Genomic DNA, 27,913 nt, shown 5'->3' on the forward strand with positions numbered 1-27,913 from the left:
GAACAGCAGGGAGCCAGGGCTGTGGGCAGGAACCAGCCCTTGTGGTGACAAGCCGCAAGTTTCCCTTCTGTTCTGCAAACAAAAGCTTTTTAATCCCTCTGCTGGCCAGGCATGTCATGAAACAGCTTCAGCTACAAATCCTCAGAGCTAAATTAATCCATAGCCTTGTTTCTTCTTACCCATTAACTGACCTCCCTCGAGCCTATACTCTGCAGCAGGGGGATGGTGGATCAGAGCTGAAATCGAGTGGGATCAGCCCTCGCCCAGGAGCAGACGCAGCAGCTCAGCATGTGCCACCACAGCTCTGCATCCTGGGAGCTGCTGGAGAGGCCCCTGGTCCCAGAAGGGACCTTCATGTTCCACCCTGAGTAAGCACAGAGATGAAAACCCGACTGAGCTGCCCTGTGGGGGGTGAGGAGGGTGATGGTGTCAGACACAGGCGCTGTTCTCGCTGCTTACACACAGGTTGCTGCAGAAAAGCCCCCAGATGCCGATAACTGCAGTGCCAGAAACCCCCAGCCCAGGCCCCAGCAAGGGGTTGAGGCACAAACTTGTGCAGCAAAGCTGCTTGAATCAAGTCTATCATTGCTGCTGCAGTTAGTGCCCGTGGAAGGCTGAGAACAGACGGCAATGGGGGAACGTACCCTCTATGGGACAGATTTATTCAAACAGCCGGGACATAGCGAAGAAAATCAACTGTTGGCTTTAATTATTGCGTACGTCTTCATTTCTAGGACTAGGAAAATTTCAACTGATAAATATACATTTCATCAGAATGCCTTTGGCTGAAATATACCATTAGCACATTCTTCAAAGTTACAACAAAAGTCTTAGAAATGTTAAAAAGGGATTTTTTTTTTCCTTTACTAAAATAAAGGAGTGCACCCCCACCCCAACAAGGCGCTAGGACGGACAGATGGGAACTCTTGGCTGTGCAAAGCAGAGCATTGATTACAGTAACAGAAAGAAGTCAGGACAGGAGTGGGGAGCCTGCAGAGCACCCTGCGAGAGGGCCGGGGGGCGGCTGCAGCAGTCAGGTCAGCATGTCCCACAGGCAGCAGCAGCAGAGCGCAGTCCAGCACGCCGTCAGGCAGGCGCTCTCACCCGTGTCGTCCCTCCGCCGCTCCTCCACGACATACACTGCGGGAACAGGAGAGCTCGGTCAGTCCGCGTGCAGCACAGCGACACCCACAGCAGCCAAGCACGTCTGCTGCCCCGGCACAGCCACCGCTGGCACAGCCACCGCCGGCACAGCCACCGCCGGCACAGCCGCGGTGCCTGCTGCACCCAGCGCTCACTTGCGGTTGCCCCACTGTGCTGGGGTAGAGTTAATTTGCTTACTAGTAGCCAGCATGGGACTTGTGCTGGAAACCGCGCTGATAACACAGGGAGGGTTTAGTTACCCCCAGTGAGGAGGCTGGGGGTGCACAGCCAGCACAGCTGACCCAAAGGGATATTCCACACATCCTCAGTACATAAAGCCAGGGGAAGAAGAAAGAAGGGGAAACATTCAGAGCGATGGCGCTTGTCTTCTCAAGCAACAGTTACAGGTGAAGGATGTTCTTCCAGGATGCTTTCCTGAAGACAGCTGAACACCTGCCTGCAGATGGGAAGAAATAAATGAATCCCTTGGTTTGCTTCACTTATTAAACTCTCTTTATCTCAACCCATGAGTTTTCTCACTTTTACTCTTCTGATTCTCTCCCTGATCCCACTGGGGCAGGGAGTGAGAGAGTGGCTGTGTGGTGCTTAGCTGCCAGCTGGGGTTAACCCGCGCGCTTGCTGGGGAGAAGCTGGTGCATGGGCAGGTGCTGAGGTCCTGTGCTGGCTGTGGCAGCCACTCGGGCCAGTTTCCCCAACACAGCGGCACCCCGTGAGCACCCGCTGCCCGCTCCCACCCCTGCAGCCCATCTTGGACAGGAAGGGTCTTGGGGCACTTGGGGTGCTGGCGAGGGAGCACGTGCAAGGAGGGTGGTGGGTCAGACATGGCTACAGGCCAAACTCACAACTTGCTGTCACCCCTCAGCAGTGCAAGATGGGAAAACAGGCTGGGAAAACTTGTGGGTCATATAAAGACAGGAAGATTTCTCACCATCGTGGGCAAAACAAGCTCAACTTGGGGAAAATTACAATAATTTATCACTGACTAAAACAGATTGAGGTAGTGAGGAACAAACACTAAAACAGCATCTTCCCTCCTGCCTCCTCCCCTTTGCAGCACAGGGGGAACAGCAGCTCCTCCACTCTCCAGCAGGAGAGATGGGCTGTGTGAGTGGGACTGGTGAGCTGTGTGACAGGAGAGATGTCACAGGTCCTTCTGGAAACATCCACCTGCGCCATAGTCCTCCACAGGCTGCAGTGAATACCGGAGCATCTCCTCCTCCAACCTTCTACTGTTTCTCACTCTTGTTCCCTCCTCCCTCTGGCATTTTCTACCCTTTCTCAAATACATTCTCACAGAAGCACCTCCAGCTTTGCGGATGTGCTCAGCAGTGTTGTGCGGTGACTCTGCTGCAGAGCCTTGCCACCTACCGCGGGACAAAGAGGTAAAGTCCCGTGGGACTTAGCAGTTGTGCACGAATGGCCATGGGGAGGCGGGTGCAGACAGGCCACAGGAACGGCTGAGGTCAGAGGCAGAGCAGTGTTCCTCCTGCCCCCGAGGCTGGACAAAGCTCCCTCTGCATTTTGGGCACTGTGCAGAGGGTGCTGTTGCAGCAGCAGCAGGGAGAGCTTGCAGGCCCCGGAGAAACGGCAGGACCAGCTCTGGCTGACTGACCTGCCCGATTATAAACCCACCGAGAGAACAAGGGGGAGGCGGCTGGGGCAGAGCTGGGATGCATCTGTCACCTTCAGAGCCTCTGTATCTCACAGCCTCCGTGGCTGAGGGCAAGGAACACAGACAGTGCCCGTGTCTAGAGGACTCCGGGATCAGCAGCAGGCCGACTTGGAACACGAGCAGTTGTTGGGTCACTTCCATGTACAATCAAAAAATGCAGTTTTAGCACAGTGAAGATGACAAGAACTTGCCTGCTTGGCTTGGCCTGGCAGAAGAGACTGGACATGCACCTCAGGCAGAGTTTTCTGGGACATCCCAGCTTCCATAGCTACAAGTGCATTTGCAGTTTGCTTGCTGTCTGCTTAGACTGGCAACGCTAAGCCAGCTTGTTTGCGTTACTGGCTGTTCCCTGTGGCTGCTCCAGCACCATCATGCACATAACTGCCTCCTTCCCTTGGAAGTCAGGGCAGGGACCAGTCCTTGCTCCAGCTCCGTGTCTATCTTGCATGCTATGGGATTTCCAACAGCCCTGCCACACAAGCAAGGAGCACAGCACAAGGTCAATGATTTGTGAGCCCAGCACCCTGGCCCCCGCCTGCACCCCGGCTTTGCTTTCCTTCACCGACCAGCGCTGCCGAGAGCAGCTGGACACCGTGACGTTCAATCCATTCACCCTCCTTGGCTGAGGAGCACGCACAGAATCCCAGAATGTCAGGGACTGGAAAGGACCTGGAAAGCTCATCCAGTGCAATCCCCCCATGGAGCAGGAACACCCAGCTGAGGTTCCACAGGAAGGTGTCCAGGCGGGTTTGAATGTCTGCAGAGAAGGAGACTCCACAACCTCCCTGGGCAGCCTGGGCCAGGCTCTGCCACCCTCACCATGAAGAAGTTGCTTCTCATATTTAAGCGGAACCTCCTGTATTCCGGTTTGCACCCATTACCCCTTGTCCTATCATTGGTTGTCACTGAGAAGAGCCTGGCTCCATCCTCCTGACACTGCCCCTTTCCATATTGATCCCCATGAATGAGTCCCCCCTCAGTCTCCTCTTCTCCAGCTCCAGAGCCCCAGCTCCCTCAGCCTTTCCTCACACGGGAGATGCTCCACTCCCTTCAGCATCTTGGTGGCTGCGCTGGACTCTCTCCAGCAGTTCCCTGTCCTTCTGGAGCTGAGGGGCCACAACTGGACACAATATTCCAGGTGTGGTCTCCCCAGGGCAGAGCAGAGGGGCAGGAGAACCTCTCTGACCTACTGACCACCCCCTTCTAATCCAGCCCAGGTACCATTGACCTTCCTGGCCACAAGGGCACAGTGCTGGCTCATGGCCATTCTCCCCTGCTGCAAACAGAAGTGCCCTTTGGTCTGGTTTAACGTCCTGAGCTGATATGAGAAGCGAGCCCTGGTGCAAACCCAGGAAGGAAGAGCAGTGGGGCAGAGCTGCGCAGAACAAGTTCTGCTTGTGAGGATGGAAGGAAACGCTGGTGTTTCAGGCTGGGAAAAAACCTTTGGGCTTTTTTTCCCTGGTGGATCCAGAAGCTCTGGACAAGGAGCTAACTCTTCGGTGCCCTTGTTTCCTTTGAGAAGGTCCTGTTATAATGAACAAAGGCAAAACACATACCAAATGCTTCAAGAATCCTGTATAATCAATGACATGCAGTTGAGGCAGCTCTGGTTTCTAACCGGCTGCCAGGTGCTGTTCAAGCTGTTCTGCTTCGAAGTCACGGAGAGCTGGATGCTGCTGCCAGAGCATCGCCATGCCCAAAACTGAGGGTCACAGCGCTCTGAGACATACAGGTCTGCACAGCAGAAGGAGGCTGGGAGGGTGTTTAGGAAAGCACTGGCTCCTGGTGCTTTGGAGGGAGCAGCATGACTCTGACCTCTGGAAAACACCAGCAAAAACAGATACCACACAACTTGCTCCAGAGCAAAGTCCTTGGAGCTTCAGACTGCGTGAAGCCCAAGGGAACCTGACACCCTTCCCTGTCCCAGAAAAAGCTCTGCAGCATCTGACGCTCCCAAACCTGGCAGACAGCATAAGGTTACACTGCTTTGGGGGTGTCTCATGTACCATCAGCTCCCTTGCTGGAGCAGCTGAGATGGACTGAGACCACCTGGTCCCCTCTGCTCTGAGCACTAAGGGACAGCACCTCACACCAGGCCCATCTCCACCCTGGTTGAATGTGGCCGTGTCTGTATCCACAGCTGAGGCACCATCCGGGGAACAGGTAATGCCGCTGCCTTTTCCTGCGAGAGTTAAAGCCACTTTGCTTTCTGGTAGCTCAGCACTAAGCTCCTGAGGAGCAATGTTAGAGCATCCTGAAGACAGGAGCTGTCAACTGATACACCAACAAGTCCTCCATTGTAGCACACAAACCAGAAAAGGATTTTACTGGTTAGCTGGCAACTTCCAAAGAAGCCAGTGAAACTGAGTCTACCTGTGTGCTCTGCTGGAGGATGAGTCTGTATAACCTTCTGCACCACAAAGCAAAGTTCAAATGGATGCTGCCTGGTGCAATTTATAGTAAGCTGCCCATGACTGCAGGCATACAAGAAAAGTTTGCCTGAAGTATTTATGATTAATCCATTAGAAGTTTTAAATTACAGCCAAGTGTTGAGCACATAGTGGCAAAGCGTGTTCGAAGTGCTGTTATGAAACACTTGCTGAAATATTAAAACAGCTTTTCCAAATGTGGGCCTGTGCAGCAGAGACCGGCACTTCCACCACACGGCTGCCTCCCAGCACCACCCGAAACCCATGGCGAGTTCCAGAAAGGTCTGCACCGAACCGGTCGATGCAGGCACAACCACCCACTGGCAGCTCCGGGCATGACTGGGACAGAGGAAGGGATGGCAGCCACATCAAAGCCCTTCCGGAACTCACCATGAGTTTCAGGGTGTGCCTTTCTGTTAGAAACAGCACTGGAAAGAGACCACATCACTTTGTGCTCTTCTGCTGAAAGCTGGAAGTCATTTAAACCAGCAGCACGCTGTGGCACAAGTGCCTTTCTGCAGAAACCCTCCACAAAAAAGCTGTGTTATTCCTCATGCAGGGGGTTACAGTACTTCACCAAACCCATTCGCCTTCCAAGTTCAGGGAAAACCGCAAAGAAGACCTTTTGAAATACAGGTCTGAGAAGCCGCTGCCTTCCACTGCAGAGCTCCTGTCCCAGAGACAGCAGAGTGGATCCCTCATGGGATCTGCTGCCAAATGCTGCTATGGTTTGGGAGGAAATACAGTCACCACTCTTCAGGCTTCGTGGGCATCTGGGCAACACTCTAAACAAAAAACCACCACTCTCTTACAGCTTGAGTTTAATGACTGCCTTCTGGAAAGATTCATCAACACTTCAGAAGTTGTAGCTCTGTTGCTGTCACCAAATTGCCAGAGAAACTTAACACAGCCACACAGCATTAATGCTAAAAAGCTTTTCTCATCAACCAGTTGGGTGCAGGGCCTATAAAGGAGAGGGTAAGAGCAGAACACGTGAAGGTTGGTCAACTGCACTCCCACGGCTACAAAAGGGCCAAAAGTGGTTCAAAGGAAGGCAGATAAACTATTCCCAGCCCATCCGCTCATTCTGGATACTGTGCAAGCGATCATCAGGTTCAAAGCACTGACACAAACATGGCGACAGAAACACTCAAGGAAATCAAGAGTGTGCGGTAGCACTTTTATTTACTCAGCAGGATGACCATGAGCCAGCACTGTGCCCCTGTGGCCTGGAAGGCCAATGGTGCCTGGGCTGGATTAGAAGGGGGTGGTCAGTAGGTCAGAGAGGTTTTCCTGCCCCTCTGCTCTGCCCTGGGGAGACCACCCCTGGAATATTGTGTCCAGTTGTGGCCCCTCAGTTCCAGAAGGACAGGGAACTGCTGGAGAGAGTCCAGTGCAGCCACCAAGATGCTGAAGGGAGTGGAGCATCTGCTGTGTGAGGAAAGGCTGAGGGAGCTGGGGCTCTGGAGCTGGAGGAGACTGCGGGGGACTCATTCCTGGGGATCAATATGGAAAGGGGCAGTGTCAGGAGGATGGAGCCAGGCTCTTCTCGGTGACAACCAGTGACAGGACAAGGGGCAATGGGTACAAACCAGAACACAGGAGGTTCCATTTAAATTTGAGAAGAAACTTCTTCGTGGTGAGGGTGGCAGAGCCTGGCCCAGGCTGCCCAGGGAGGTTGTGGAGTCTCCTTCTCTGCAGACATTCAAACCCGCCTGGACACCTTCCTGTGGAACCTCAGCTGGGTGTTCCTGCTCCATGGGGGGATTGCACTGGATGAGCTTTCCAGGGCCCTTCCAACCCCTGGGATTCTGTGATTCTCCTCAGCCTATGCATTAGCCCTACGTTAAAAGCAGAGGATTCCCTGTAAACAGCACAGCGTGAGACAGCGTATTACTGATCCAAGCCACCCAGCACCTTCCCAGCCCACTTCAACCAGCAGCGTTCCACTAACAGAGATCAGGTTTTCTACTGGAATAGTGTGGCCAACAAAACCTCAACCCAAAATCCGTCAATTAAGGGGCATGCTGGTTTCACAGGCTTCTTGTCACAAGTCTGAATGCCTCCACGCTAAAGCCACCCCATTTGCTGTGGAGGAGGCTTCATTAGCTGCTTTGTGCCCGTCTTTTGCCCAAGGTCAGGTGCTCCCAAGGTCTCCCATGGCATGCCAGGGTCCTTGCCCATTAGCACTTTGGGACTGGTGGCCCAATGAGAGAAACAAGGGTGATTTCTCTCAGAGGCACTAGACGGCGCTCAGTTTTAGGCTCAAGTTTTGACACTTCCATTGTTTTTTGTGAAACAGGATGGGAGAGGGCGAAAGCTGAGAACCTCCCACCTTCTAACCAACCTTAAAAGAGCATAGATCACAATGAATCATGCTTGCCCCGAAAACGGTAGCACTCCCTGTAATCACACAGTACCAGCCTGTACAATCCAGTGCAAATAACTCCCACTTTGTTTTTAAAACAAATACTACAATACCTTCTTATTTTATGTACCGTCTCCTTTATCTTAAGCACACACATTTTGTTTCTTCTCATGCCTAATTAATATGTTAATCATTAGCTCCAGGAGGGAAAGGCATGAGCAGTACTTTTCCCCCAGTTTGGTATAAAATAAAATTGTGACCTTAGACTGCAGTGCTCCTTATCACAGTGCTTTCATGGCTTTACAAGGATTGCAGAACTTGGATGGTATCTGAATGGCTGTTTGCCATAGTAACAACTGTTGAGAGCAGAAGTATGTGTTAATACCACAGTCTTGTGTAGAAGGAAGCACACAGCAGAAAAGGAACCAGTAAGTCTTTTCCAACATATGAATAAAGTGGTTTATCACAAGCCACTTCTGCACCAAGAGTTTTGTTTCCACCTGTCCAGTCAGTACGCAAGACATCTTGCTTAAAACCACACGCCATTTTAATAATAAATTCTTACGACATTAAGTGCTGCCTGCAGCAGATTGCTAAGTCAAGTCCATCTGTGCATCTGGTTCTACCTTCAAAACATCCTTACCCCAGTCGTTTGAAAGTCTTTCCATTCAGGATGGAGTCCAGAGAAGGGAAAGTCAGCACAAGGGCACTAGCGACAGCCAAGGGACACAGAGGCGACAGCAATTAGAGATCAAGTATTTCCCAGCCGCTCTTCGGGGTGTGCGCTCTAGGTCTGCACACCCAGCCCTGACCTGCCAGCCCTGTGTCCTGTAGGAAATCCCATGCGGGCAGCAAGTGCAGCAGAAGACACTGCAGGATCAGGGACCGTAGGACTTCAACTAAACCTTTCATACCTCCTGCCTTGCCCAAAGACCTCCAGGGCAGAGCCTGGGCACAGATGAGGTCAGGTTCCCTTGTCAAGAAAGGCATTTACTTATTTTCTCTCCTCTCTGGGGACATTTGCTCATGCTTAACAGCTTCACGCCTGTCACGTCACATTCCGCAGCCCCTTCCTGCCCAGAGGCTTTCACTGTAGGCACAGTCTCTACCGACACCATAGTCAGATTTCAGGAAATACCTCAGCACGCTCCTGAAATAGATATCAGTCAGAGCCGGGCGAAAATGCAACAGCTTCCTTCCAATCAAAAAAATCTTCCAAAGCTGCAAAATGCCCAGAGCAAACTTCACAATTCCTAGCTCCAAACACCAACAACTCTACTGTCACAGCCAAGCGAGCAAAAATCAAGTATCAAGGCAGCAAGTATGGGTGGTTTCACCTGCAAATCCCCTCTGCCACCCAGCCCAGAGCTCAGCCTGGGCTCATGCAGAAGCGACTGATCTACAAGTCCCCACTGCAGTGTCAGACCTGCCCTCTTCCATGCCTGCGAGACCACAGCCAGCAGGTTAGGAACATTCCTGCCTTTCAGTTCCCGCAAGTCTGAGAAGCTCTTACGATCACCCTAGAGAGTTGTTTCAGATTTCAGGGAGCTGAACAGGCAACCCATTTCGGGGAAATGACTGTGCAGGTGTGCCAAGTGAGCGCTTTCCAAATCCAATGCTGCACCAGCCACACTTCACACAAAGGTAAAGCTGTTCCCCTCTCACACACCGCACACACGCCATGCACAGGTTATGTCTGACCATCAACCCTGAAGAAAAAATCATTGCACTTGAGCTCAGGGCTGGGAAAGAGGCGAGTTTCTTCACCCGAGCACACAGGGACAGGCTTCATAGATCTTTAAGGTACTGGAAGTAATTCTAATCAGCATTTAAGGAGAATAGATGTGCCCAGGAAGGATTCAACATCTCTAAAAAGCAGGGCTGCAGTCACTCCTTATAGCAGAAAAGCATTCCTTATGTAGTAAGTCTTGAGTCTCAGCAGGATGTCAGCAGGCATCGGCCAGCTCTCCAAAGCACTATAAACCCCATCACGCAGGTTAGAAAGTGTACGTCGCATAAGAAACCTGTTTCCCAACAGCTCAAAAGTGGAGCAATTCAGCACTTCAGACTCCTCAGCTTTCTTCTAGACTGCAACACATGCTGAGACGTCTCCCAAAGCTACAGAATGTGAGATCTTCCTCTTTTTTTTTTTTGATCAGTGAAATCTTAATTTCCTGTTCAACAAGGAGGCATTTTCCACCAACGGGACATTCCTCAGCTTGAGTCAGTGTTTTCACTCAAAATCAGCATCAGGCCTAGATTTAAACAAGACCTGGCTGGGATGGATTTACACAGTACAAGCTCAGGTTTACAAGGGTCTTTTGCAGGAAAGTGTTCTAGGTGACAGCCAGGAGGGACAAAGTCCAGTTTTAAAGCAAAGGGAATGTGTCAAAGTCACTCAGGGTAGCAAGACTCTCCTCGAGCAGTTGCTGCAGGTACCACCATCTGTGCAGGACTTGCAGTGCTGGAAAAAGGCTTCACACAATTCGCTTCTCACCCAGGCCGGGTGCCTAGCTGACAAGGGCTGCTCAGAACAGCAGCCTCATTCAATTCCATCCACAACAGAGTCAACCTGAGCCTCCTTCGGCCAGTTTGCCTGAAGCATCATTTTCAGACACAGCACCTGAATCTGAAAGCACTTTTCTTTGCATCAGGCTATTCTCAGGTGATCTTCTCGGGGGTGAAAAGCAGTGCCGGTGAGGTCAGAGCTGAGCTGCAGGACAGCACTGTTGGCCAGCAACCGAGGGAGGTATGATACAGCAATCTCGGGGGAGAGAGAACACCAGGTTTTAATGCACACTACAGGATGAGAAGCAGGTAAGAAACAACTGCCAAGTGAGATTTTTTTTTTTTTTGGCAGGACACCAGCTGTCTGGAATTGCAAGTCCTGAAGGTACAGTAACAGTTAAACTAAATGCTCTGACAGACTGCTTGGAAAGGGTCAATATACAGAGAGAACTGCTGGAATTGCTACATGCTGCCCTTCAAATCAGCTTCTGCTGGGAAAGGCTCAGCTCGATGTGGTTTGAGAAGCAAAGGGGTAACAACTGAAAGGCACCAGAGGGCCGAACCAGAGTGACTGGGCTCCCCTCCTTTCCACAATGAGATCCGTAAAGACAAAAAATCCACCTCTCTGGCAGAAGGCAGGGATGGTGTCCAGGTGACCTGTTTATTCTTGCAGCTCGGTAAACATTAGGAGGCAGGTAGCATCACTGTGACTATTACTCTTATCACAGCTGGCTTTGCTACAAGTAATCAACTCCAGAAGTAAGATTTCCACCCTGTGCATACATTAGGTCAAATGCAATACTGAGCTTTGTTTGCCTTGGTGGAAGGAAGGCTGCTGACAGGGCCTGGCTCCCTATGGCACTGCACAGAACAGCCTCATCCATTACGCTGTTATGTATCAACAGCGGGTGGGGGGAGGGAGAAATGAAGCTGGGTAAATTACTAACACCAGCTCGCGCTTTCAAAATCACTATGTCACTTAGCACTTTGGCTCATTCGTCTTCTTTATAAAGCACACATTGTCAACAGCATTGCATTTCACCTCTCATTTACACAGACCAGGAAGTACCTGCTGACCAGTCAGCAGATACAGTGGTTTCTTTATACCAGTTGATACTGAATTATTCCATAATGAAAATACCAGTGGGGAAATGAGATATTTTCTGGATCGTGATATTTTCTTCCTCCTAAGGAATCCCCTGCAGCTCAAGAAGGTCCCAGCTTTGTTCTGGTGCAGGCGAGTTCCCTCTAGCTACCCAAAGCATTGAGTGATGCCAAACAGCAGATCTACAGCATTCCAGGAACTCACGTCTGGACAGACTTCGTGTGGACAGACACAAAGCCCTCGGTTTTTACAGAAGGGAAGATGCAGACAGAAATCAGCACAAGACAGTTCACAGCGCTAGGAGGCTGAATCAGATACCCTCAAGGATAACATCTCTCAGGCTCAGCAAATAAATTACCAGCTTTGAAGGTAAAGATCAAGTTGTTACTTCTAATGAACAACAGCCAAGGCAGTTATCAGCTCTCGCAAGATGCAAAAAGCGTTGTTTCCTTGGAGATTTTGCTACTGGTGGCCTGTGCAAGCCCAAAAGCCAGTTATCAAAAAACCAAAATCATCGCCACTAAGTCTTAACTCATAAACCACACACTTATTTGTGCAATTCAGACCATCATCATGGCTAATGCAGCTTCCTTTTTGATACAGACAGCGAGCCATATGAGGAATTTTTTTCTCCAAGGGCCAACTGGACAGGCTATGTCCATTACTACTCCAGATGGGCCACAAATGGTTAGATTAACAAACATCATCACCATTAAGTGCTCCTTCGCCATCAGGTTTGACAGCTCAACAGTTATTACTTCCATCTGTGTGATCCACTCAAGACCAAACCATGATGCATAATTACTTCCACACATTACCATAGAGGCTGTAATCTGCAACAGAAGAGCCCACTTTGCAGTTTGCCTACACAGTAAAATGACTTAGAGCATAACATTTAAAGTATAGCAAATTCCCTGGTTTTCGATGCAGACACACATTTGTTCAGAAGTACTAATGTATTACATGGAGCACCTTAATTTGTTAGATTATGCAAAGTCATCCAGGAGAGCAAAACATCCCCTCTGAATGCATGCACAGAGAATCTCTTCCCAGAGAACTGCTTGGAAACACCACGAGGACTGGCAAGCCAGCTTAAATCATGCCAGACCAGCTAAGAAGGCTGTAATGACTTGATTAAATCTAGACACCAATTTTTTACATTAGATGTTCAACCGCACTAACAGATATATATCACTGGTATAACAGATCTTTTAAATATTAGCTTTTATAGGGACATCTGTTCTATATTAGACACTCCTGGAGGTGATCATTAAACAAAACCTCATTGAACACTCTTCTCAGGCTTCTGTTAAAGTGTCACAGGGCAAAAATCAGGTTCCAGTTTGACAGACTGGCCAAAAAGGAGCAAGGGGCAAAAAGGATGTTTAACAGAAGGAGAACCAAAAAAAAGGAAAGCTTTTGCAGACCAACACAAAGTTATAGCCCTGACTTCACTTTACATGCATTAAATGAAGGATTTTGTCCATTACATCCACTTCAGCAAAAGCAATGCAAAGTGGAGGCTCCCAAGGTGTGTCCAGAGGGCACACATGGCCACCCGAAGGCAGTTCAAAGACAGGACTTACCAGAAGATCTTTGGTTGGCAGGTTAGGGCGCTGCTTCTGCCAAACTGCAGCTGGGTTAGCTCAGGTTTAACAACAAAACCATGCCTTCTGAAGCATAAGCCTGGGCTCTCAGTGAAAGACACACTCAAACACTTGGCTACTCATCCTCTCCCATTTCCCAGCCTGTTCCTTTGTGCTCGTGCACAAGTTTGTGGGCAGAGACCTGACCTGAGCAGAGGACATTCAGTGTCATCGGTTCCCTTTAGGCCTCCAAGGCAGCAGATCTGGCTCAAAGCCAGACTGCCCAAAGCAGCAGACCCACTCTCCTCTCAGCTTCTCCTGACACATCCCTTTCTGTGGCTATAGCAGCAAAGTGACACCTGCACTAACCAAAGATGTTTCCCCCCCTAGTACTGCAAAATGCCTGTTAGCTACCGCAACTACATGTGTTTCCCAGAGAAAACCCTGATTACAGCTCCGAGTCCCTGTGGGGGCAGCGGTGGGAAACATCACCATGCTGCCGCCACCTTCTCCAGGGCAGACCCTTGAGGTTTTCACTCTTTCACAGAGAAAGCTGAACCCACGACTTGCACTCGTTCAGGTGCTTATTCACTCACACTAATTGTTCACTGCTTATATTTAGGTGCTCTGGTCAGAACCATACGAGAATATTCCTGACATCTTACATCAGCTATAAACCCAGGGATGCTTTTATATACACTGATCCAGTAGTCCACCATTTTAGTAAAGAATACTGGAAAAAAAACAGTTACTGAAAATGCCGTCTCCACAGTTCAGCCTTCTCACCCATCACGTCACATCTCCTCTGGACTTACCACAGTGAAAAATTCTTTCTGGGAACTTCACAATTTCCAGCTTCCCAAAAAAAGAGGGCTTTGGAAAGACCGCTGTCACAGCATGTTGCTGAGGCAGAGTAACACGAGGCAGAGCAGGCAGTTATCTCAAAATACAGCAAATGCACAAACACCTCAGTTCTGAGTAGGCCGCAAGCACACCTTGTCCCAAGTCATGGCAACAACAGTATGTGGAAAATGAGCTTGCTGATAAGGACCAAAGAGAGCTTCACATGGGGGCAAAGGCCTTGGGGGAATTGTCTAAGTCATGACTATTTTCCAAGTGATGTCAGCATTGATACCCACTTTATCAGCTGCTCTTTACAGTGGTGGTACCTGAAGTGCTAGTGCCTTGCACAGCTGTAAAGCATTAGGTTTTGGTTTGAGCAACATGTTGGTCTCATTTCCTTCTACGTCAGGTTAGCCTGTCTGTGACCAGGCCGCACATACCCAGCACATGCAAACCCTGAGCTTCTTTCCTCAGCGCAGCTACCACCTAAAGCATAGTGGCCAGGCAGCTCCTCTACAGAAGTGCTCCCCACACTCCCTCCTGCAGAACAGCCCCTTTGGTGGCTCCAGCCCCATCCTCTGTCACCCCAAGGCAGCCGGAACAGCTGTAGGTACTTAAGACTCTTCTCAAGAGTCTGGATCTGTTTGTGATGTTCACTGCAACAGATGAAGAGAGGTGATGATGGTTTCTGGATGAATACCTTTATCACTGAAGAAGCCTGAAAGAAGGTATGTTAGATGGCATGACAGCGTGCTGATGGTGAGGGGGCAAGTACACCCCCATGATGTACAAGCAGAGATTTTTCTAACCAAAGCCTGTGAAACAGTGACCAGAATGAACTTGGTCTCTAGGCACATGTCCTTACCAGCAAGACAAAGAGTTAAAAAACCCCAAGCTAAATCCTCCTCTTTCCAATGGGGAAGACAGGGACCACACCCAACCCTGCCCAAACCCCAGAGTTGTTGAGGTTGGAAAGGGATCTCTAGAGATCATCTAGTCAAACCCCCCTGCTCAAGCAGGGTCAACTAGAGCAGGCTGCTGAGGACCACTGTCCAGGCAGGTTCTGAGCATCTCCACAGACCTTTCTGGGCAACCCGTGCCAGCGTTTGGTCACCCTCACAGCAGAAAAGTCCTTCTCATGTTCAAAAGGAACACCCTGTATTTCAGTTTGTGCTCATTGCCTCTTGTCCTGTGACTGGACAGTACTGAGAAGAGTCCAGCTCCCTCTTCTCCATTCCCTCCCATCAGGTATTTATACATATAGATAACTCTCCCCTGAGCATTCTCTTCTCCAGGCTGAACAGTCCCACTTCTCTCAGCTTCTCCTCATATAAAGATGCTCTGGTCCCTTAACTGTCTTCTCAGCCCTCATCTGACAATCTGAGCCTGGACCAAGCACTGCAGCAATCCCCATAAGAGCTATGGGTACCAGAGTAAACCAGCACACCATATTGAGGGGATGCATGACAGATGGACCAGCTGGCTGCCAAGTTACATTACAGCATCCTCCTTCCCTTCCCCAGAAATCTGTGTTTTCCCACAGAACAGTAACAGCTGCAAACAAAAGCCCAGGGATTATTCCAACAGCACTACTAGATCACTTGGACAGATATTGATGGGCTCAAGAAAACTGAAGCACATTAACTGGTAGGAACTGTACACTTGGATATTACAAGCTTTAACTGTGCAACCTTCAGTTGAAACTTATTAACCAAAAGACAGACAGAATGAGAGTTGTGGCAAATCTAATGCCAGCAAAAAGCTTGTATAACAACCTCAGCGTAGGATTCCCTTGAGGAATCAGCATTAAGGATGTTCAGCAGTACCTTCCAACAGCCAGCAAACTGTTAGAGATAGAACAGCAAAATAAAGCAGGAAAACAGTCTATAAATAGCATTGCCACTTCAAACAAGTCTCCACCTCCCACAGTCCTGTTAGGGCCAGAGACCAGTAACCATGTTACTTCAAGGTAATCATGCATTTGCAAGCCAGAAAGGGTCACATTTCCATTGCACCATGGCTGCTAGGCATACCTGTGTTTTTAGGCCCATCTGCATACACTGGTCCTGGAGGCGGAGGTGCATTTTGCCATCCATACTGGGGATAACCTTGATAACCCGGCTGGCCTGGCGGTGGCGGGTATGGCCCAGCAGGTCCGGGTGGGTAGCCAGGATACGGGCCGGGAGCACCACCCGGCTGCTGGGCATAGGGTGGGTAAGGGGCGGTTGGGCCCGGGCCGGGGTAAGGTGGAGGATTTTCGTAGCTCATGTGGGATGCAGAATCTGTCCTGCAGAAGGAAAACAAACAGAAGAACAGGTTTGCTTTTGTCTGCTTCATCCACGATCACATGATTCCCATTTCAGACTGCTTTTCAGAGGACCCTACATTAAGCATGAGAAACAGCCCTCAAATACCTGGTCAAGCAGTGAGTTTATTTTTAACCCTATCACAGGGACAGAGACTAAGTTGAAGTGATTTCTTTTGAGCAACTTGTTGCTTTCCAGTCATGGAAACTGTAAAGCAAAATCCTCTGCTTTCACTCACGATTAAATTGCTTTTAAGAGACATTTAGAAGTGATTACTTTGTGTTTCTGTCAATACTAAAAAGAAAAACATGTAGAAATGCAAGACTGCTCCAAACACGTTTGATAGCCTTGACAGGAAAAAGAGCAAACGCAAATGTCCATTACACTTCTGCTGTTACAAGTGTCTAGACCAGCACTCTGGAGCAAAACAGTATATGAATAATTTGCTGATGACGCTGTATCCCAGCACATTGCATATTCTTCCAGTAATATGCAACTGAATCATTAAGCAGCCACAAGTAATCAGGACCTTGGGCTCAGTCTCATTCTAAAAGCAACATTAAAGACACCTCAGAGAGTTGATGTTCATGAACCCTATCTAATGTATTACTCATGGCACAGCCATCAAAAGACAAGACCGCCACAACAACACAACTTTAATTAACCTTTAAGAAGCATGACTTAGTAAACGATTTCTTACGCTATGTTTCTGAAGTGTCTCCCTGCTTGAGGAGTGTCCTTAATGCCATGTGTTCAGGAACCATCCTGACTGAAATAGGTGTACTCTGCTATCTCCTTTTACCATCACAGAGTACAGAAGGGTCACCATTTCCTCTTTGCTGCACACCCCCTCCCACATGCCATTGGTTTCAGGGAGAAATACCAGGAGCATAATTTGCCCCCAGCGAGGCTGGGTGCTGCCAGCATAGAGCAAGAGGCTGACGAGCAGGAACCTCCTTGGATGGTGTTAGGGTGAGCAGCCGGGCTTGATTGACCTGGATGCTCAGTACTGTGCACATTTTGAGTCCAGAGGAGAGGATTAGCACACCTGACTGGGCTCTGGTGTGACGCACATTAAAGAATTGCACCTTTGCAACTCTACAGCGAGCCCAGAGCAGCCACCTGCCAGGCAGAAGCCAAGTGAGCCAAGCCCCTGGGACCATGTTTAGCTGCTACAGTCCCCGATAGAGTTGAAGTGAGCTTTGTTTGTTTACAGCTTGCTATTTCATCACTTCAGAGAGCACTGACTGTCCCTCCCCAAGGAAGGGGACTGTGCGTCCCCAGGCTCTCTGCTTATTTACCCAATAGTCCTGCCCGAATGTTGCTACCAGGACGCTCGCTGCTGTCCAGGCTCCACGGAGCCCTCCCCCGCCCACAGAACTGTCTCACTCTCGCACTAACAGCCTGGCTGATCACACACCAAGCCCAGGAGGGCACTGCCAACTTGAAACGGCTCCAAGGGGACAGGGCTGATGTCCCTCCCACAATGACACCAAGAAGCCCTTCAGCCTTGGCAGGCTGTCTCTTCCCAGGCCTCGCCAGCCTGCAGCTGTCATTCACCTGAATTCGTTTTAATGCTCCTCTTGCTGTGCAAGCCAGGCACAGCTCCAGTTAACTGTTAAGGCAGTGCTGTTAGCTTTCAAACAGTATTTCTTAATGTCTTTGACAAGAGCTTTAACTGTTTAACAAATGCCAGGGATTAGAGGATTTTTTTTCCCATTGCCAGGCCAGGCAGACCACTTAACTGCTCATTTTAAAATGGACAAGCACAACATACATTTAACTTGAGGCTCTTTAACCATCCTTCTGCATTGCAATTCCTCTACCAAGTCTGCAGCAAGGAATTTCTCCCTCCAGAGAGCCAGTGAAAGGCAGACAGCAAGCCCTAGAACTCACTTCAATAAAACAAACTAGAGAATTAGGACATAATGGGTCACTAATGTTCATCTAACCCAGAAAATCATCCCAAAATAGCAGCCAAAAGCACGTTCCCAGGAAAGAACAGGGCCAGAGTAAGTACATGCGTACCTACACACGATTGCAGGTGTCAGGGTAACCATTTGGTGCCCAGGCAATCAGCAGACCCCCCCTGAGCTCCCTGACCTTGCTCAGACTCCCCGAGCTGGTGCACAGCAGTAGCACCCACTCCCACACAATCACAGAATCCCAGAGTGTCAGGGATTGGAAGGGACCTGGAAAGCTCATCCAGTGCAATCCCCCCATGGAGCAGGAACACCCAGCTGAGGTTCCACAGGAAGGTGTCCAGGCGGGTTTGAATGTCTGCGGAGAAGGAGACTCCACAACCTCCCTGGGCAGCCTGGGCCAGGCTCTGCCACCCTCACCACGAAGAAGTTTCTTCTCAAATTTAAGTGGAACCTTTTGTGTTCCAGTTTGCACCCATTGCCCCTTGTCCTATCACTGGGTGTCAACGAGAAGAGCCTGGCTCCATCCTCCTGACACTCACCCTTTATATATCTGTAAACATTAGTGAGGTCACCCCTCAGTCTCCTCTTCTCCAGCTCCAGAGCCCCAGCTCCCTCAGCCTCTCCTCACACAGGAGATGCTCCACTCCACCATCTTTGTGGCTGCGCAGTTAAGCGTGAAGGATCCCCAGCTCTGCTGTGGCCTTGTGGAACACCGGCCCCTGCCCCAGCAGGTTGACTGAGGGACGGAGGGATCAGCAGTCACCCTCCTCAGTTTGAGGATTCCCCAAACCAGGGAGGAAGAATGTGGGAGCATCCATTCCAGGCTAAAGAGCCCCAGCCCACTGTCTGCTCCTTGGGCAGGAGCCAGCCCCTGTGCCCACCTCCCCCTTCTAAGCCCTTCCAGGTGTGTTCTAGGCTGTAAGCTGGCATCCTAGATACATCTATATGTGTATATATATATATACACACACAAGGCATTCAAAGGCAGCAAACCACTGAAAATGCTTTTTTTTCATAAATCTTTTCTTAAGAACCCCCAGGACTCAGCTCCATCATCACTGCCAAGCTCCAGCAAAGGGTCACATTTGTTACTTCAGTTTTCTAAAGCTGTCCTACCTAAGAGGACAGTCAGCTCAGCCCCATCCTTTCCAGTGGAACTAAGTCCAGTCTTCCTGTCTGTCCCTTCATACACAGAAATCCACATATTTACAGTCATTTTAGTGCTGTAGCAAGGCTTAAAAGACGTTGCAATGCTTCAGTTGGCTGTGAACTCTAATTCAGGCAGTGGGTAACTTGAACTCAGCCATCACACCACTCCTGTGCCACAGGGACTTGTGCCGGGACCCCCCGGGCTCATCCTCCGTCATCAGGGCTGGCCATTTGCTCCTTCCCTGATCCCTTTGGTTCCCTGCCCACTGTTCCGACATTGCCTGGTTTCTGTACAAGCACTCAGCATGGGCCAAAAGCCCTGGGAGAGCTGGTACAACGGCCACTGGAACCACATAGGTAGAAAACAATCTCTGCAAAAGGTCTGAGATGGGTATCAGCTGTGAAGGCTGTACCCAGTCAAGCTTGGAAACCACTGAAAGAGTGTGCAATATGAGAGCCTGGCTAAAACCAGCAGCTCTTGTGGATGAGTAAAGAAAACTGCATATTAGCAGCTCTGCAGAGAAGTCTGAGAAACTGGACACAAGTTAAAAATCCAAGTCTGGCAACAGCTTGAGCAAATAGGGAAATGGTGGTATAGAGAACAAGAGAGAAATACCAGTGCTCTTCGATTAACAACTCCACGTTAGCCATGTCAAAACAGTTTTTGAAGAGGAGGCAGGTTTGGAGTGGAGCTTGTAACTGAGCTTGTAACTGCTAATGCAAGGAGAGAACTGCAGAGAGTCTACTAAAAGCTAGACAGGTGCCTGGGCACAGACCTCAGAATAACAACAGAACAGCAAAAAAGATGAAGAATGAGATTAAGAAGGGCATGTTTCATCAGGGAAAAGCTTTTTTTTCCCCTCAAAGTTGAGGGTAAAGTAACACAACTGAGATTAGGCATGAAGGACAGCAGCCAGCAAGAACAGCTTCAGCAGCAACTGTATTGAAGATTTATCTGTGATGAACGAGAAAACTCCTGAGGAATTTACCAAAGCATTCAGCAAACCCATGAGGTGGTTGTGGAAATCAGATGCTCCAGAGGTCCTAGGTACAACTTCTATCCACTCCCTCCCAACTCCGCCTCAGCTGTGAAGTTCAGCCTTCTTGCAATGGTCTTTGTCCCCACTTACATTCTCAGGAAGAATTTTTCCTTGTCCCTTAACTTCCACTACCAGTTACTGCCACACATACACCCTCCCCTACTTGCCCTTTTTGAACTGTGTGACAATATTTAGATTTTCCTCATTCTCATACATGATTTTACACGCTCTCTAGCCCTATTTACTCACCTGGGTATCTGTTTGCAAGACAGAGCCTTGAATCATGAAGCAGATACTTTTCAGAGACATACTTGAGCTCCTAGTCAAACATATTATTAAGATTTGCTGTGGGTTCTCACCTCAACCAGTAATTCCATGTGAGCTGCAACCAAGACCAACTCCTATGAGTTTGCATCAGGGCTTATGTCTGTGGGTTTCACAATGAGACAAAGCTCAGAGACAAAGCTCTGAACAAAGAATCACAGAATTTTAGGGATTTAAAGGGACCAGAAGTCAATGCACCAGTAAAGCCCTTTGTTCTTCACGGCACTGCAGGTCCATCAGGAAGAGCCAGTACAGCACTGCACAGTCTCACCTGATGTGAAATTTCATTTAGCACTAAATCCAGCAAACAGAGAGATTTCCTTGATTGTCACTAAGCATTTGCCCTATCTGCTGCTGCTGTTAACAACAGAGAAATTACTAGTCCATCCGAAGAGAATGAAAAAACATTTCTATTCCTTCATCTCCCTCCCATTAGTACTTTTGCTACGAGCTAAGTTAGTTAATATATCATTAAGTTTCCTTAAGCTATCTTTGAACTCCTGTTCCACACTGCTGAGCAAACATCATTTCAACTACCACAGCAAGGGGTTTTATTCTTAAACAAGCAGCTTATCATACCCCAAAAGGCCAAAATGTCTCCCAGAAAGTCTGCAAAAAAATAAATCACTAAGTATGAGTACACACACAATGTATCACATAGAGCATACATATGGCACTATATGTGTGTATATATAGACACATACAGAGATATCAATATATAGGAACCACAATCCTATGCGAGAAAGTAAGTTCCTCTACATCTGCAGCTTGTCTTTGACTAAGGCTTAGAAAAAGGTCCAAGTACATAACTGCGATGCTTCGTATACACGATCTATATAGACTTATGATGTTTTGTATACACTATATATATATACGTTTTTTTAAACCCATCCATTTTGGTAAGCACCACACTTCAGAGAAACCAATTTTATTATTAAGCTTTGAAAATACCTACTTTTTCCTGATTGCTTTAAACTTACTGCCCCTACCAGGTCAGCACACCAGTGCAGCTGTTACAGAACTGCTCACTGCTCCTGACTCTCCTCTTCCGGCACACTCATTAATTTATTGCCTTTTTTTTCCTCCAGGCATCTCCCCTGAGCTCAGAAGTCTCTGTTTCTACAAAGCCTGTCCTGTTCCTCAGTCCCTCTTGCCACCCGTTGCTGTGCCTTTAGTTTTACTCTTTGTCTGAGAGGCAGCAAGCAGGCGTCATGTCCTTGCCCACTCAAATCTCATCATTCAACAGCTGCCCCCTATTTACCCCTTTTTACAGATCAGCATGTGGTAGATTAAGAATCAAGTGAGAGCTACATTTATCCCATCTATGTTTAAGAATCTATGGGAAGGATTATTTTTCCCCTAATCAAGGAAAACAGAAATCGGTAGCCTCATTTAGGTATCTGACCATTATCTCACTTCACAAGAGCAGCCCTGCAGCTCAGCATGAGGGTCTGAACAGGTAGGACGTTTGGTCAGAAGACAACATGATGCAGGAAAACAACCAAAAATTAAGAGAACAAGGGAGAGCATGATGGAAGGAAAGCTCTTCTGTTAGCACAAGGGGTTCCCAAACAAGGAGCCTTCACACTCTGCCAAGACAACCCAGTTTCACCCTTTTCTCTCCTCCAAAAGGCCACTTACAAGGCTGGGGCTCCCAAGCATCTCTTCTGAAGTCAGCATAATTCTGGCCTTCAAAGTGGCTGAAGACCAGTATGAATCTACTCTTCCTGTTGGTACTGATAACACCTTGTTATCTTGGCAAAATTGAAAAAAGTCTGCATAGAAGAACCACCTGCATTTTTACACAGTAGGTGTTCACAGCTGCTAATCCACCTGCAAAGAAATACCAGTGTCTACAGACAGTTGCCTGCAAGTAAGATTCTTCAAATGCAATCTCCTATGCAAATGACTGAATTAAATAACAAATAGCATATGTGGAGGGTGATGACAATCTAGTCTGGGTACTGAAACAGGGTTAAACACCCTCTATTGCACAGGGAACAATGTAAGAAATAGCCCTCTGAAAATAAACAGAGAATAATAAATTAAAAAAAACCCCACAACAAAACAAAGCAGATCAGCAGTCTGGAACACCTAGAAAACCTCCTCCCCCCAGAAAAACCCAACTAGCAGATTTCAGGAATTTAAAGGCAATAAGCTGTTTGTTTTCAGGATAGCTACTGCACCTCACATGCTGCTGTAGTCAGGAGGAATCGCATTTTGGTTACGTCAGATACTGATTCAGCTGGCCTTTACACAGATGAAGATGGAGGGCATAGTGAGAGGCACAGATCCTGAGAAGGGCAGCCAGGGCACCCTGATGTAACCCACCCCTTCCAATGCCTGGAGCACTACAAAGCAGTTTTCCAATACAGAACTCTAATGGAAAGTACATTTAACATCAACAAACCAGCCCCTGGCAACCAGCCTAGAATTTAAATTACATTTCAAATGAACAGTATCCCAATGAAAAAAAGCACAAGTTGCTTTTAAATGGCACTGGTTCTGTGTTTCCTTCTTACCAGCTTCTTTGCAAGCTCCATTTAGTGATTACATGAAAGGTACATTAAGGATAAATGTTCACTTCTGGGAACAGCCTGGTTTACCCACCCACTTCACCAGGCAGCAACACCAGCCTGGAGTAACAGCTGGAAGAGAACTGTGCAAGAACTGCACCCACCTTTTCTGACAAAAGCAGCCCAAAACTGCTTTACTTCTCAACATCCCAGTCTAGGCAGAAGTGAAAAGCTATCAAAGGAAAAGCTAGAAAATGCTACTTTGTTCAAACCCATTTCCTTAATGTCTTCGGGGCTTTGGGATACTCCAGTGTCATTAGGAAGATGTGCACTTCCTTACCTTCACTTGAGTGGCTTCCAGGCATTTCCTGCACAAAAAACCTTGGCTGCTGTTCCGAGCAGCTAAAGCCACCACACCATGCAGCTTCGCAGGGCAAACAGCAGTGGTTTGGATGACCAAGCACGTGGTCTTCCCAGTTCCCTAAGCCAAGTGTTTCCTCCTCCCAGCACCCTCCAAGCCCTCTGGAGGCCTGAAGTTTGCCCATCAGCGCAAACGGAGAGCACACTCATCGTGTGGATGACGTTTGTGTCCCTACAAACTGTCCAGCCTCTCCAGTCTCATCATTTGCTCTGCCTTCTTGGATCGATATGCATGTTTCCAGGTGATTTTGGTTTCAAAAACCTGCATATTGATCAGCTCTGAAGCGCCTGTAGTGGTGTTCACAGTATTTGCCGCAGACACTGCATCCTTTGTAGAGCTTTGCAGTCACAGGATCTGTCCTTGCTGCTCTGTTTCCAGAGGACTCTCTAACAATGCAGCCTCATGCCCACACAGGTTTAAATGTCAAGAGTTTCCTTCTGCAGACCGGCTTCAATGTCTTGCAAACTGTCATGAACATACAAAACCTCTTGAGAAATACTACTCGTAACTTATTGCCTAGTTTTCCTGCTTGCAATATGCTGTCCACTTACACGTTCCGCATGGCAGAATGAAAGCGTGAAGCTGAAATAGCTGCCTGTGTAGTTCCTACGATAAAGGTGCTGGTGAAATACAAATAAAATCCAGTGCTCCGCTACTGTTATTATGTGAACTGCACTCTTACGGCGAAAAATTTTCAAATTTTTCAGACGTCTGACTCAAACTTTTAAGAAAAATATTATTTAACACCAGGGGCTCACATTTACAATGCCAGTACAGCCCCCCTAGTGTTGCAAGCCAAGGCACTTGCTGCTGACACACCAGCTGAGACTCTGCCCAGTTACAGAAAATGCGGAAAAATGTACCAAAAACAAAGCCCTTTACACAAAAATCACTGCAGATATGGGCGCTAACACCCTGGTGTCAGATTCTGAATGCTTTTGCATGCACTGCTCTTGTTCAAGTCTTTGCATAATGTGCTATATTACAAACTTCCAGAAATACAGAAATATATTTTGTTCTTAAAGGGTCGTATTAAGACAGTTTTAAGGTGGATCAAATACCAAACCAAAAATCAATGATAAAATCTGATTGTCAAGTTAAACTAGACCCTGCAAATAATGAAGAAAGAAGCTTTGTTGATCCAACTGGGAAGAGTATGTGAAACAAAGAGTATGACTGGCAAGAAAATTAATAAGCACAGTTAATACATTCATATATGTTATTCAGATGGTGTTCTGGCAGCATCCCAGCAATGAAACAGCAGAAGTCTTTCATGATAACCTCCCAGTTCTGATACACAGATGGATTTAGTGAAAGATACTACCCAGACTGCATGATGATCTTCTACCATTGCAAGCAGGAAATACACTGAAGGGTGAACATACAGTAAACAGTAAAGTCAGTGTACACAGGCAGAAATACATTCATTTTCTACAGCTAAGTTCTCATGACACAGATACTTTCGTGACAGGCTGGAAAATGGACTAATAGATTTTTTTTCCTCATGCTTTCTCACTTCTCCTACTTTTCTGCATCCTACATGCAGTTGTAACAGGATGTTTTACTTTGCCCATAGGGCATATGCAAGAATCTTTCAATGGCTCCTTGTCATGGTGCACAAGCAAGTACCTCTGATACCAGCTGTCAAGAAAGCCCTGTAAGAGCCTGACAAGAAGCTGTGACAGTTCAGGGCACTGCCCTCAATTGCTCATGAGATTGAATAAAGCCACAACAATGCAGCATAATGCTAATGTAGAAATATATCTTTCTGATACGCAAGTGGAAGGAACTGCAGCTTTTGTTTAGCAGTGGTGGTGCCTGGTGAAAGTGTTTGGTCTGTTGTATTCCTTACAAGTAGGTGCATTCCTCGAAGCCCCCTGCAACCCAAAGCACAGCACCACCTTCTCTCTAAGAAACCAGCACAGCGGCATCACTAACACACACGCATGAACCCACATAACCGGGTCCCAGCCCACTGGGACACAGCACAGGCCTGCCCCGTAGCATGGCAAGTCTGGAGGAAGGCGACCTCTCCCATCCAGGGCAAGCAACCTCCCACGCTCCCAGGCTGCAGCCGGCAGGACACCAGACCCAGCAATACCATCTGTTTGAATGACTCGGGCTTCTTACTCTCTTCCCCTATTCCCAAAAATGACAGAGTGCTATTTTCTACTCATTGAGCCATATGGTTTCAGTTCAGAAACAGGAAGTTGAGAAAGACAATGCACAACCAAGAGAGTAGAAAACATCAATATTGAAGGCAGGCATTTGAGCCCTGCTCATTCAAGTCTTCAGCTCCCACTACAAGTTTTCACGGCCCTCTGCTAAGCTTACGGCCACGCCAGAGAGAGATCATGAACAGGTAACGAGAAATGCAGACCTGTTTGTTGAAAATCCAGAGTTACACAAGCTTGCTCTGCCCTCCTAGAGTAACACATTAATCTGATCATGCACAGAACTACCCTGAAAACAGGTAGTTCCTCTGTTTACCAGAAACACAACCCTCCAGGTAATTCTCCACCATCCCACTGCAACACTATGAGCAGGAACATCACTGTTTATGCTTACAGGAACGACTCTGCTTTTCCGAGCAGCATGCCACTGCCAATTTTAAATATAACATGGACCTGTAAGGACACATGGCAGCAAAACACCAGAGCCCTTTCCTCTAACTGGACACTGGGATACACCTCACAGGGTCTGATCAGCCCATGTCAGAGCCCCCCACTCATGTTGGAGCCACTTGATTACAGGATATTCTCTTCTCCTCTTCATTCTCTGCAGTGAAGACACCTGCCAGCCTCTGCAAATTATCAGTTACTGCTCTCAGACCATTAGGGGAATGACAAATCAGTATTTTAACAAAGATGGCCTTTATATCACATGAATAAGGGGTAGGGAGTAACAGACTTAGTGTTGAAGAAGTTTCAGTATTTGGTAAAAACACTGTTCTGTGCAGTGCAGAAGATTATTATCCAATATGCATGCTAACTCCTGATTGTCCCCAAAAAGCACTGAAATTTAATCACTAAGATGTATCAAGTCTCAGCATCTTCTGCCTCCTCCTCAGTCTGATACAGCAATAGCATTCTTATCACCCAATGTTTCTAGTAAGTGTTGGTCTTTTTATTACAGCAATTGATGCAGTTGAAAGAAAAATACCTATTTTCTGGCACAGTAGCACTTCCCACACCTTGCAGCTCATCACTGTATTTACCATAGCACAAAGGAGGGGGCAATTGCTCCACGCAGTCATTTTAACTCACATTTACTACCTTACTGAGACTTAACCTATTTAGACAATCAGGTTGAACCTTCTGCTCACACAGGTCTCATAGCAAAGGTAAAAACATCAAAAGCAAAAAACACTTTTTTTTCCCGTTTCCTTTCAGATTGAGCTAAACATGAATGTGAGATGACTAGGACAGATCTTGGCACTGCACTGGACAGTCTCCCGGCTGCTATCTTAAGGGGCTGTCAGATCTGTGTGGCAAAGGACAGGAGGTGAGTACTCCCCTTTCTTTATTCTCCTATTTCACCACAGCATTTAATTATCCAAATGAGGTCTCCAACAGCTTTAGGAACAGGAAGTACAAATCCAGGACAACCACCATGGCTCTTAAATACACAATGTAGCATTATTATTTTTACTCAGAGAGTGCTAGCATGCCTCTTGCTCTAGATTAAATACGTGTATTAGTATTAACCGTGCCCATGTGCTTTGGGCGCAGATGCCTTCCTCTTCTCCCCCCTTGTTGCATAAACAACCGCAGCCAAGCAGCCCTGTTCTCCCCAGTGCACAGGGCAGGGCTGTAAGACCCCACAGCACCCCACTCCCTACCACAAAAGCTTGAAAGACTTTAAAGCAACTTTTAAAAAAACAACACATCATTAGAGTTGGCAGACAGGGGCAGACACCCCCAGGTCGGCAGCACCACGGCCCAGGTTCGCCTGGGGGCTTCACTGACCCTCCTGCTCCAGAACAGCATCCACCTGACCCGACCCCTCGGGGACCCCACAGCTTGGCCTAGAGGTGGGACGGGTCCCTCACTTCACCCCGAGATGTTTCCTCCTCATCCTCCTCGGGGCAGCAACCCTCACCAGCACATTCCCCTCACAGCTCCCCAGCACACGCTGGGGCACCGGCTGCTCCCGGCCCCACCCTGCTCCCACAGTCCCCCACGCACACCTCTGGGGGGTCCCGGCCCCATACCCCTCACAGTGCTCCCACAGCCCCTCACAGCCCATCATTCACACCCGTGTGGGCTCCCGGCCCCACACTCCGCTCTTACGGCCCCACACTCCGCTCTTACGGCCCCACATTCTGCTCCTACAGCCCCACACCCCATCACACACACACACCCGTAGGGGCTCCCAGCCCCGCACCCCGCTCGCCCCCCGCCGCGGTACCTCAGACACCGCCCGTCTCCCGCCGCCTGCAGCACCTGCTGCGCACTCGGCGGCGGACGGTGACGTCAGTAGGGGGGCGGAGCCACCGCCCCTCGCCGAGCGGCTCTGAGGGGAGAGCGCGTCACAAGCCCCAGGCCCGCATCCCGC

General features: G+C 48.5%; 1 protein-coding gene across 1 annotated transcript; it reads right to left on the reverse strand.

Annotated features, from left to right (window-relative positions):
* Positions 1-687: 687 nt before the first annotated feature.
* CYSTM1 (cysteine rich transmembrane module containing 1) lies at positions 688-27,913 on the reverse strand. The gene is made up of 3 exons (XM_065849175.2): positions 27,767-27,913; positions 15,709-15,962; positions 688-1,140 (listed from the first exon to the last, which is right to left on the reverse strand). The coding sequence occupies exons 2-3, from the start codon at positions 15,941-15,943 to the stop codon at positions 1,034-1,036; spliced, it is 342 nt and encodes a 113-aa protein (XP_065705247.1). The 5' UTR covers positions 15,944-15,962; positions 27,767-27,913; the 3' UTR covers positions 688-1,033.

This window comes from Patagioenas fasciata, chromosome 14, assembly GCF_037038585.1.
Source record: "Patagioenas fasciata isolate bPatFas1 chromosome 14, bPatFas1.hap1, whole genome shotgun sequence".
Taxonomy (NCBI): Eukaryota; Metazoa; Chordata; class Aves; order Columbiformes; family Columbidae; genus Patagioenas; species Patagioenas fasciata.

Coding starts and splice junctions, on each gene's coding strand:
- CYSTM1 (XM_065849175.2), bottom strand. CDS start 15,943: ATGAGCTACGAAAATCCTCCACCTTACCCCGGCCCGGGCCCAACCGCC. Junction 1,141..15,708: donor AGATGGGCCTAAAAACACAG/GTATGCCTAGCA, acceptor CTGTTCCCGCAG/TGTATGTCGTGGAGGAGCGG.